A 12,783-nucleotide genomic window follows, 5' to 3' on the forward strand; every position below is an offset into this window, starting at 1 on the left:
CAATATAGATGGATAGTGGCATCTTTTGTAAAACACACTGCAGAAAACTAGAATAATGCGGAGTGAATTTTCAACATTTGCACTTGGGGGATACCCCTCAACTCCCATATAGTATCTTTCCAGTTCTGTGGCGATTACATCATCTTCTAGAGCTTCTTTATTAAAGTAACGGCTCAACTGTAAGTGTTGTCACCTTGTGGACCCCTTAATTAGAGCAAATAATTCCAGGCCCATGCGGATACTCCACATTCAGAGAATGTGCGGTTAGACCAATAAATTGTCATGACCCCCCCCCTTCAACACTAGTCTTTCACACCTCAGACTTAAAAAAAAGTAATGGCTAAATGATGGCAAGTGAACACTTCCAGTGTTATCATATGACCTGCATGCAACATTTAGAAGATGGCAGAATATCTTGTCCTAGAAATCGGAGTCTTTGTTTGAAACTCCCAAAACAATTTGTTATCTTTGAGTCAATCCAGCCCTCCTGTTATGTTCTGGTCATCTTTGACCCATTTAAGAGGTAAAAACAGAGTTGGATTCTGCAAAAATATAAAACAAGTGCATAGTTAAAAAAATAAATTAAAAAATTAAATTATGATACGTGTTTATATGTATGCAATTTCAGGGTGTTTGGGTGGTTACTATTGTGTTGCTAGGTGGATGTTAGGGAATTATTAAATGGATGCTAGATGGTTGCTTACAGGCCCAAGTTAACAGAGACCATCGACAAGTCTCTATAATATAATGATCCCTAGATATGCATGAGCAACCTTTAAGTGAAAGTCAAGGTTTTTTTTTTTGCTCATTATTTGTATGCCAGGCAGACATATGCATTTTGAAATAAAAATCTTTTAGAATATAAATGATTCTGTATTTGTTTCAAAGAGTTAAAATGTGTTAGAATATAAATGATTCTGTATTTGTTTCAAAGAGTTAAAATGTGTATGTATTCCAATTATCAGCTTTTTCCACTCAAAATGAACTTTATATATCTACTGTGAAATTTCCACCACTGACATATAGGTGGCGACAAATTCTTTCTAGCATGTCATTCCATTGGCGGCCATCTTTGGATTGCTCCAGAGAAGGTATTTCCAGTCATGAAAGTGCTGCAACTTTCTACTTCTCAAAAAAGTTTGGTCAAAATTACGATCAAAGTAACCATTTCAAATCAGCAGTCAAATCTGACAACACAGGAATCATAAATTGTGCTGATTTATTACTCAGATTACGGCAAAAACTTTCTACATCTGTTGACCGTTCCAATTTCTCCCATTTGTTTTAATAAAAGTGGCCCATCTCAGCTAAAAGATTAAATGCTTATTTAAAAGTTTGAGTTCAATGTGAAAAACACCTTTCATCTTTATAATTAAATGGGAGATGTGCTGTATATGTACTGTACTCTACCCATCTTTTTTACCTTTTACCTAAAATTGTTAGAAGGGCTATGAAAGCATTAACTATGAAGCAACATTTTTCACAGTATCTAGACTGTTGCAAAACTGTGCAATGGACCTCTGCAACTGGGTCTCCTAAGCAACCACATGACTTGACTTATGTAAGATTTATGATACCATTGTTTTCAGATTTCTTTGCTGATTTGAAATATGTCATTTGAAAGTAACCTTGACCAACTATTTTGGAGATTAAATTTTTTCCCTATTCAATTTTATAGGAATTGTACTTGCATGACTGAAAATAGCTGCCTGGAGGAATTTCAAATATGGCTGTTGAGTGAACTAAATTGCTAAAAATGGCAAAAGGGCCATAAAGTAAAATGTATAAATAATAATAATGGTAGTATATATATATATATATATATATATACTGAGTGACTCCAACTGGGTCTCCTAAGCAACCAAATTGGCCCAGTTGCTAGGGAGGGTAGAGTCACATGGGGTAACCTCCTCATGATCTCTATAATGTGGTTCCCTCTCAGTGGGGTGGGTGGTTAGTTGTGCGTGGATACCGTGTAGATGGTGTGAAGCCTCCACACGCACTATATCACCACGGTAACGTGCTCAACAAGCCACACACATATACTGTGTGTATATATATATATATATATATCTCAAGTCTTCATCCTGAAATGGTCTGTCTTTGAGTTTGAAGGCTTTAGTGATGACCAGGTTGCCGCCACCCTGAAGAAGTCAGGCCAGAGTCAGAGCTGACATGAGTGGTTATTATTTTGCTGTGGTTGATCTGTTTAAAGTCTTCTTGGCCTGTCGCCGAGCGATGCCCCAGGGAGAGTTATGGCTTTAATATGATGACTGCTGCTTCAATATCTCCACTAGCATCAATGAAATGGTCAGCATAATTACTTTCCCTGAGAACGAAAGACATTCATTGACTTCATGTCAGAATGTGTAGAAGAAAGCATTCTGTTAATTGACAGAGGGCACGAGGCATCTCAATAGCACACACAGATAGACACACATACGGATAGAACTGTGCATTGTACGTGCATTGTATGAGCAAAAGGTTCGAATGCATTATGACTCAGTACTTAAGCCCTATTCGGAAGGGATTCATTTTCCGGACATATGTCTTTAAAGTAATTATTACTGCGGACGTCTGTAATGTTTACTGTTGTTTCACATGGGTTTAGGGAATGCTGTATAAAGGTGCTTTTATACTGGCTCTTTTGGTGCACACCAGAGTTCAATTGATGCACCTGATTGGAAAGTTGAACCTGCTGGGCCTGGACACCTCCCTCTGCAACTGGATCCTGGACTTCCTGACTGGGAGACCTCAGTCAGTCCGGATTGGGAACAGCATCTCCACCACCACCACACTGAGCACTAGGACCCCCCAGGGCTGTGTGCTCAGTCCACTGCTGTTCACTCTGCTGACTCACGACTATGCAGCAATGCACAGCTCGAACCACATCAAGTTCGCCGATGACACGACCGTGGTGGGTCTCATCAGCAAGAACGATGAGTCAGCATACAGAGAGGAGGTGCAGCGACTAACGGACTGGTGTATAGTCTTCAGGAGAGCACATAGTGAACACTCTCCGCTGAACATCGATGGCTCCTCTGTGGAGATCGTCAAGAGCACCAAATTCCTTGGTGTTCACCTGGCGGAGAACCTCATCTGGTCCCTCAACTCCAGCTCTATTACCAAGAAAGCCTAGCAGTGTCTCTACTTTCTTTGAAGGCACATCTCCCACCCCCATCCTCACTACATTCTATAGAGGGACTATTGAGAGCATCCTGAGCAGCTGCATCACTGCCTGGTTTGGGACTTGCACCGTTTTGGACCGCAAAGCCCTGCAGAGGATAGTGAGGACAGCTGAGAAATCATCGGGGTCTCTCTTTCCTCCATCAAAGACATTTACAAAAAACACTGCATCCGCAAACCCCACACACCCCACACACAAATCTACACCCTCCTGCCGTCTGGCAAGAGGTACTGAAGCATTTGGGCCCTCACGGCCAGACTGTGTAACAGCTTCTTCCCCCAAGCCATCAGACTCCTCAATACTCAGAGACTGGACTGACACACACACACACACACACACACACACACACACACACACACACACACACACACACACACACACACACACACACACACACACACACACACACGTGTCCTGAGTTGCACTTTAATTATTGTCACTTTATACCTGGCTGCTACCTCAATAACTGCTATGTGCATAGAACATTATCTCATAGTATTTTATGTTTACATTTGGCATTTTTAGAAACTGTCTTCTTTTTGCACTACTGTGTACTGGTCGGTGCTGCACTGTCTCTCACTGTGCCTATTGTCCTGTTAATTTCACTTGACTTGAAGTTTTGGTTCGTTTGTCAGATGTGAATGCTGTTTTCCGCACACTAACACCCTGTATACACCAGACATGAGTAGAGTGGCATGACACGTCAATAGCAAATCACTCCCATTATATTGTACTCCCATTATAAATCAATGATGGTGTCTACACTGTATGTAAGTAGACAGTAAATTTGCAGTTTTTAAGTTGTCATTTTGCAGTGCATGCGCTGATGCTACTCCTGCCAAAAAGAGAAATAAATGGTTTAGATTGTTTTTTCGATGTGTCCAGTTTAGACAGCCTCAAGCCGTTGTGGCTGATGAACAAATTTGCGTCACACGTCCTGTGCGCAGAAGCCTATCATTAATCGATAGGAGAAAGTATATTAACATAAAACACATTACCTAATTTTAGTATTTGCTATGTCTCCCTTCTGCTTTAATGACAGCATGCACACAACATAAACCTCACAATTTTGTGAAAAACCTGATGATTAAGTTATCCAACATTATTTGAACAGATTTTTTTCAAAGGAGTTTATGAGGTCAACATCACGATTAATTACCTTATAATATTGCAGATAGATTTTCAATGCAGTCTCAGACTTCTGGACCCCACAGTAGAGACTAAATGGAGGTAATCCAAGGACCCTACCTGAATGGGGGGTGGTGAGCGCTGCTTTCGAGTGGTGGTGGTTGACAGGGTGGTGGTGGTCTCGATGAAGGTAGTGGACATCTCCGGGGGCATGGAGGTGGTAGTGCGGGATGGGCTTCTACTGGTGGGCACATCACCCACCAGTCTCACACTGCCATTTATCTTGATGTTGGCATGACCTTCAGCTGCCATGTTGAGAACCTTCAAGCCATTGTAATAGAGGCCAGAGAGCTGGCCTTGATATGGGCGCTTGCGGTCGTTACCACCTATTGAGATGGTGGCTTGGGTGTTAAAAATGGTCAGCTGACGACCTGAGAAGAAGACCAGTGAAGGAAGATGCAGTCAGAATGATTAATATACATATCTATCTTATTGTCAGTTCTCTTAATGTATGTTTTATTTAGTAAATTAATTAACTGTATCTTTAATGTTTGTGGTTTTTAAAGCTGAAGTGTGTAATCTCTTCAGCTAATAATGTAATCTCATAAAGATGGTTTTTAAACCGGTTTCCCGAACACTGCCCTGTCTGCTATTGGTTGGAAACAGATATTCAATCTAAGGTCATTGGTTGAGTCAATCTTGCTGTGTTGGGCAGTTTCAGGGGAATTAAGATACAAATGGTTTACTTAAAGAGTTGTTTCTGCATGTTAAACTAGGACAGGTCCAAGTATTTTAACATCGAAAAAATTACACACTTCACCTTTTAATCCAAGCACAGCATTAAAAACGAAGAGTATGATTCCTTTACTGCAGTTTCATTTGTACCATTTTCATCGTTAGATGCTTTCTCATGCAAATGTTTTGGGGAAAATTCCAAATGGCTTTTCATATGAGTCAAATACTTAGAAATAGAAATGGTGAGAATTGACATCACTGTAGGCCGAATATAGCAATTACACATTTACAATTCTATTTTACAGAGGGAATGGCAGAAAGCTCATCTCATACATATCAAAGGAATATCGTGTTGAGTCATGCATGTAGAACCACTAATGGAATTTCAAAGTGGCTTTAGACAGTGTTAAAGGGACTTTATAATCATCTTATGCAGTTTAGGCAATGACCTTTAAACGCATTTAATAATCCTATCGTTATCATTCAAAGGACTTTAATGTTACATTTGATAAACGGTACACCCCGCCCCTTTCATCATGTTCTTTAATGAAACTATAAAGAGGCATCAGATTGTTACATCAACGGTTTCAAAATGTCAGCAAAGTGGCGTTTCAAATACTTGGGCACCAATTCGTTGTCTTTGGGATTTTGGACCATTAAGAGTTAACGCTACAGAAGATCATTCCAATTGTATGAGTCTAAATAAACAGCCTGACTGGCATTGAGATTAGTTTTAGAATCTAAGTTAAATTAGAGTAGCTATGTGCTTGTGCACTGTTATTCTCAGTTACCAGTCCCTTTAACTGGTCATTGATTGAATGGAAATAACAAAAGAGGATCACAATCCACATTAAAAAAATAATACTCAACGAAAATTTTACGTAATGGAGGGGTGGGGGAAGTAAATTATGAAACATTTTAGGTTAATTAGTGGCAAAGGGCTAAGGCATAGACTGATCATACTTGGTTGGACAAAAAAATATAACGAAACGGCATGACAAGGAGAATATGAACGCAAACTAAAATCAACGAGAAAAAAATTAATAAAAACAAACACTGAGGGTCTTGTGAGGGTTACCTTTCTCATGTAGCCAATCTTCGACCGGCCGGGTATATTTGAACGGGATTTTCTTATTAGCCATTTGATAACGCTCAATGTCGCTGTTGCCTTTAAAGTTTAAAAGACATCTTAGCAAATTTCACATTTATACACTGTTTAAGAAGGTTTAGTCGTGTTTAAGATGATTTAGATCTTGTTATCATAGTCAGTTTAGGTTTCATTCTAAGGTTAACCTCAGTTGAAAGATTCTAAAGCATTTTTATCAAACAGTTACCAACTCAATAAACAGTTTATCACAAATACAGTAATTATCATTACAAGAATCACACATCATATTCAGACTTCATGACAATATACAGACAACTGTAGAAGTGAAACCCATGCTAACAATTCATTTACAACAGAAGTCTCTCAGAGCCGATCTCCCACTCACCAATCTTTAAAATGAGGTATAACTCTATTCCCACTGGATATCACATGCTTTTACATTTCAAGCGGCCAAGGAACACTTTATGAACTGTTTGTAAGGTAACGAAAGAAAGGGAGTAAATGAAGAAAAGAGATAATGTGTAGAAGTTCTTAACCTGCTGGGAAATAAGGCTTGTGATGACACAGATTTGAGCAAGGCATTGCATACAGATGAGATCATTACCAGCCTGGTGTGCGGCCCTGCTGCTGCTGGGCCCCTGGAAGCCCTCGTTCCTCTGAGGCACTGGGCTGCTGGAATATTCCACCATTTGGACTCTGTTACATCTTTTTCTCTGACTGGAGGGTTGTTAGAGGCAATGTAGCATCTGCCATCTTGGGTGTGATTATGACATGTCCAGCTGCTTTAAACATGTGCTGCATACTAGTTCATCAAAAAAAATGTTTTCAAAGAGATCCTTCAAGCACTTTGTTGTATAAAAGTCCGTTATAAAATGGCTCTCTTTATTTTGAAAATAATCAATCTTTAACAGTTCAAATTTCTTACAAATTCGTACAAATTTCTTTCTTTTAAAACATTAAAAAAAATTTAACAGTTCAATTGAAAAATATGGCGCTGCATATGGCTGCTTCGGTGTGGCGCTCTCTAGAATTTTTGATAATTTTGTTTGTTTGTCATGTTTTTGGCACTCTTTTCCAATCACTTTCACCAGGGATGAACTGCTGAATATTTGGCAGAGCATACCTGATAATTTTTTGCAAGTGTTTGATTATTTGGATGTTTTATTAGACATCTTAGTTGGAGGTGCAGCGGTGCTCTACAAGTGATCCTAAAGACGCACACGAGGGAAGTGAGCTGGCATGCTTGTGAAGCTTCATCAATGCGGCTTTAGGACTTTGCTGCCAAATATTAATCTGCCGAATATCTGCTCCCCCAAACAAATAAGGACTTTTTTAACTCCGCTGCTCTGTGTTTCACGGAAACCTGGCTGAGTGAAGCCATCCCGGACAGCGAGTTACATCTGCCAGGCTTTCAGATGTTCAGAGCGGATCGCATTGCAGAGTTATCAGGGAAAACGAGAGGCAGTGGAACATGCTTTTTACATCAACGAAAGTTGTAAACTCCCAGACTCTCTTATCATTATTCTGGGAGATTTTAATAAAGCTAACCTCACCTGTGAACTGCCAAAATACAAACAACACTTCACACCAGAGAAATAAATATATTGGACCACCGCTACACCACTGTAAAGGGTGCAACGTGCAGCTTTAGGACTCTCTGATCACTGTCTGGTTCATCTTCTCCTGACCCACAAGCAGAAACTAAAATGAGCTAAGCCCGTAGGAACGACTGTAAAGAGATGGACCAATGAAGCTGGTTGGAACTACAAGCCTGCTTTTACTGCCCTGATTGGAATGTTTTTGAGGCTGCAGCCACAGACATGGATGAGCTCACAGATACAGTGAAATCATATATAATTTTCTGTGAGGATATGTGCATCCCTACTAGTACATTTTTATCATTCAATAATGATAAACCATGGTTTACAGGAAAATTCAGAGAGCTTCGTCATGCCAAAGAGGCTGCTTACCAAAGTGGGGATAAAACAGTGTACAAACAGGCCAGGTACTCACTTACTAAGGAAATCAGAATGGCTAAAACAAGCTACTCTAAAAAGCTGAAAAAACTTTTTCAGTCAACGATCCTGCATCTTTGTGGAAAGGCCTAAAAAGCATCACCAAGTACAAGACACCTCCCACTTACTCTGTAGAGAGTCAACTAATGGCTGAAGTTAATGTGTTTTACTGCAGGTTTGAAAAGCCCAGTCTCACACCCATCTCCCACCCTGATATTCACTTCACACACACACACACACACACACACACACACACACACACACACACACACACACACACACACACACACACACACACACACACACACACACTCACACACACACACACTCCCTGGAACCCCCCTCCTCCTACTCAATCTGCACTTATGATCTGAGAGGGGGAAGTGTGCCGGGTCTTTCGGAAACGAAAGACTAGGAAAGCTTCAGGCCCAGATGGTGTTTCACATGCCTGTTTGAAAGTCTGCGCTGACCAACTGGCCCCAAACGTCATGCATATCTTCAATAGATCACTGGAGCAGTGTGAAATTCCCTGCCTCTTGAAATGTTACACCATCATTCTGGTCCCCAAAAAACTAAAATCACAGGACTTAATGACAACTGATTTTCACTCTCACATCTGTAGTAATTAAGTAATTTGAGAGACTGGTTTTGGCCTACCTGAAGGAAATCACTGGACCCCTGCTGGACGCCCTCCAGTTTGCTTACTGAGCAAAAAGGTCTGGGGATGATGCTGTCAGTTTGGGACTGCATTATTTCCTGCAACACCTCGACAGACATGGGACTTATGCAAGGATCTTATTTGTGGACTTGAGTTCAGCCTTCAATACCATCATGCCTGATCTTCCCTCAACCAAACTGACCCAGCTCTCTGTGCCCACCCCAATCTGTCTATGGATAACCAGCTTTCTGACAGCTAGTGAGACTGGGGAAACTCACATCTGGGACCCTCACTATTAGCACTGGTGCTCCTCAGGGATGCATTTTTTATCCACAGCTCTTCTCCCTGCACATGAATGACTGCACTGCAAAACACCCCACTGTCATGCTCCTGAAGTTTGTAGATGACATCACGGTCATCTGCCTCATCAGCAATGGTGATGAGTCTGCATACAGATGGGAGGTTGATCAGCTGGCTGTCTGGTGTGGTCTCAACAACCTTGAGCTGAACACACTCAAAACAGTGGAGATGATAGTGGACTTTAGGAGAAACCCCCCATACTCCCCTCCATTACTTTAATACTTTAAATGGATTTACTTTAAATTTCAACCTGCCACAGGAGCTGCTGACACACCCTGCCCACTCCCTCTTTGAACTGTTGCCCTCTGGCCGGCACTACAGAGCACTGAGCGCCAGGACATCCAGGCACAAGAACAGTTTTTACCCTCAGGCCATTTTCCTCATGAACAATTAAACTGCCCTAGGACCTCACATAGTGCAATAATGTAAATACATATCTCATGTACATATGTAAATTCACATATTTAATTCAATAACTGTACATACCCCTACCTTGCACATACATTACCACTTGCACATGTACATATGCCATTCTGTTATATGTCCTATTTTTTGTACATCTATTTATACTCTTACCTTGTTTTGTATTCTGTGTCTCAATGTAATGTTGTGTGGACTTGTTTCTCCTATCACCAAAACAAATCCTTGTGTACATGAGAACACTTGGCAAAGAAGATCATTCTGATTCTCATTATTTAAAAAAATAAGACCACCGTTTTATGACTTTGACATCTTAAAGTCATGTGAATTTGCTTGGCGTGTGCAGTTCTCTCTTCTGTGTTGACAATTTTTCTTTTGAAAAATTATTTTGAAGTTGGGGCAGCACATATCAAGAAGTTAGCTTTTTTTAAAAAAAAGAGTCAATAGCTTTTAGAGTGTCACAGGTATAAACATGATTTGCCACTTGCTATTGTTTGATTGGACAAAATGGGCGAGTGCAGTGTGAGTCATCAATATTTTCAGTTCGTATTCATGGAAGAGAGGGAATGTACATTTTAAATGCGAAAACACTTGCTAAAAGAGAATTTGGCCATGTTTAGGGGTACATTAACATATAGATGGCTTAAAATCTCAAACTAAAAGCCACAAAACTTTCATTTTGATTTCATGGGTTTTAATGTAACAGGAAATATTTTTAAATCAACAGTTTAGACAAAAGTGAAAATTCTGTCAAAATTTACTCATGCTCAATTATCACAAATTCCTACAACTTTATTAGTTTGGTGGAAAAGAAAAGGAAACATATCTTGCCCTTCTCAATATATTTCAAATCTAATTTGTGTTTGTATTAAAATCAAAACATTTAAATATGTTGCATCACAATTGGTAAGAAGATGCACAAAAATATACTGACATCATTGACAATAAAACCAGAGCAAATTGAAGTTTCAGTTTTGAAGCTCGACAAAATCTGTCCATTCACTTTTATTGTATAGAAAAGAGCTGTGTGAAAATTCTTCAAAATGTCCCCTTTGTGTCCCATGGAAGAAAGAAAATCATACAACATGGAACAAAAGTCAATGATGACAGAATTAATATTTTTGGTCATTATAGCCTACCCTTAACCCTTCAAGCTCTGTTTCAGTGGCATGCACAAAATGAAAGGCTTATAACACGACAAAAAAAAAGAAAGAAAAAAAAAGTAGGGTCAAGTGTTTGGTATCATTGTAAAGAAAGCTTTTCAAATGTATTAATGATATAGATTATGATACATTCTGAGATTCTCAGCCTAAGAAACTGCTGTAAAATCACAAAACAAATTGAGCCAAAAATGTGACATCGGTGAAACTGCTTTTGCTTTGTTCCCAATCATGTAAATTGTATCTAAAAAATATTTTGTGTTGATTCAACAAAGCAATCAGAAGTCATAGCATTACGAAAATAATTTATCCAGTACAAAAACGTCCCCAAGTGTCCAGAAGCCTTTCCAAACACATAAAACATAATAATTGTACATAAGAACTAATTACACATATAAACACAACAATGAAAAAAGGTATGCACAGCACACAGACATGATTTCACAGAATGAGTGCCTTTTGACTCAATCAGTCTGCATCGAGTCATGTGTCATGTTCTTGGCGCCATCTCCTGGTGGCCAATTGTAACATTGTACTTTGTGTGGATTATCTAATGATCTATGCATCCGATTACCTTGAGAGTGGGCTTGTTTAAAAGATAATTGCCTCCTTGAAGTAATATTATCAGTATTATTTTAGTTATAAGTGAAAATGCGGAATGTAAGCAATACCAACATAAAAGTCAAAGACATATTCTTAGCTATTACATGCTATATGTTTGTCTGTGATTAAAATAAATTAAATTATCAAAATGGAACACTTCTGATTTGTCCGCATATTTCAACGAATGGTCATAATGTCTGTATGCATTGGAAAGTAGCTTCTAAGCTTTCAAATGATACCTGTTTTGCATTGGTCAAGAGTGTATTTATTTATTTTAATATTTTATTTCATCCAATTTGGAATGCCTAATTCTCACTACTTAAAACATTTCTCATGATGGCGCGGTTACTTGCCTCAATCTGAGTGGTGGAGGACAAGTCGCAGTTGCCTCCACTTCTGAGACAGTCAATCCACACATCTTAACATGTGGCTCATTGTGCATGACACCGCGGAGACTCACAGCATGTGGAGGCTCATGCTACTCTCCGCGATACACGCACAACTTACCACACGCTCCATTGAGAGCGAGAACAACTAATCGTGACCATGAGGAGGTTATCCTATGGGACCATCCTAGCAACCGGGTCAATTTGGTTGCTTAGGAGACCTGGCTGGAGCTACTCAGCACACCCTGCAATCTCATGACTCCAGGTAGTCAGCGTCAATACTCGCTGAGGTACCCAGATCCCCAAGATTTTAGTTATTAATATTTAGATTTTATTATTGTTTCATCCGAGCTTAAAGGGTTAATGTCATAGTATAGGGACATTATAGGTTCTCACACACACCAAGCAGTCACCAAAGCACCAAAAAATAACAAAAAAAAAAAACAACTCAGATCTCTGGAGATATTGTAACGTGAGAAAAAAATTCCCTTCAGCTAAGAGCAAATAATGTAAAAAGCACTTCAAAAAAGCAAAGTTACTCAACACTTCTCACTAAGCTAAATAAGCTGCCGTGCGCTGACTCACTGCATACTTTCTCAGAACTTCAGAAAGTGTACAGAATGGTGTATAGAAAGTGCCATTCAGCAACACAAAGCTTCCACAGTGACAGGGATGTGTAATGGATATGGCCGGTGGTGATTAAAGGCCCTACTTTTCTTCGCTTTCCTTTTTAAAAAAGCAAAAAAGGGGCTTCAAAGCATGTAGGTTAGTGCTGGCTGCTCAGGGGGGATGTGGGCGACTAACAGGCGGGGGGTAATATGTAGCTTGCAGGGCTGCCGACGCCTTTGATCGAGACAGGCGGCGCATGCAAGCGTAAGGCTGGGGTGGCTTTCCTGATCGGAGGCCTGCATGCTGCAGAGACCTAGGAGAGTTTGAGGGATTGGCCACTCATTTCAGAGACCAGGCACTCTGCCAACACATGCTCTCTCTCACTCTCATGTTAATGTGAATATGTTTTATGAT

The 12,783-nt window shown here is 39.9% G+C and overlaps 1 protein-coding gene across 2 annotated transcripts in view; it reads right to left on the minus strand.

Annotated features, from left to right (window-relative positions):
* Nucleotides 1-12,783, minus strand: part of LOC127622054 (neurexin-3b-like) — a 349,280-nt gene that overhangs the window by 50,473 nt on the left and 286,024 nt on the right. For both annotated transcript variants that reach the window (XM_052095964.1, XM_052095965.1), the window contains one exon: nucleotides 4,436-4,746. In XM_052095964.1, the coding sequence (XP_051951924.1) occupies nucleotides 4,436-4,746 (311 nt within the window). The remainder of the gene's footprint in view (nucleotides 1-4,435; nucleotides 4,747-12,783) is intronic.

The sequence above is a fragment of the Xyrauchen texanus genome, chromosome 28 (assembly GCF_025860055.1).
Source record: "Xyrauchen texanus isolate HMW12.3.18 chromosome 28, RBS_HiC_50CHRs, whole genome shotgun sequence".
Taxonomy (NCBI): domain Eukaryota; kingdom Metazoa; phylum Chordata; class Actinopteri; order Cypriniformes; family Catostomidae; genus Xyrauchen; species Xyrauchen texanus.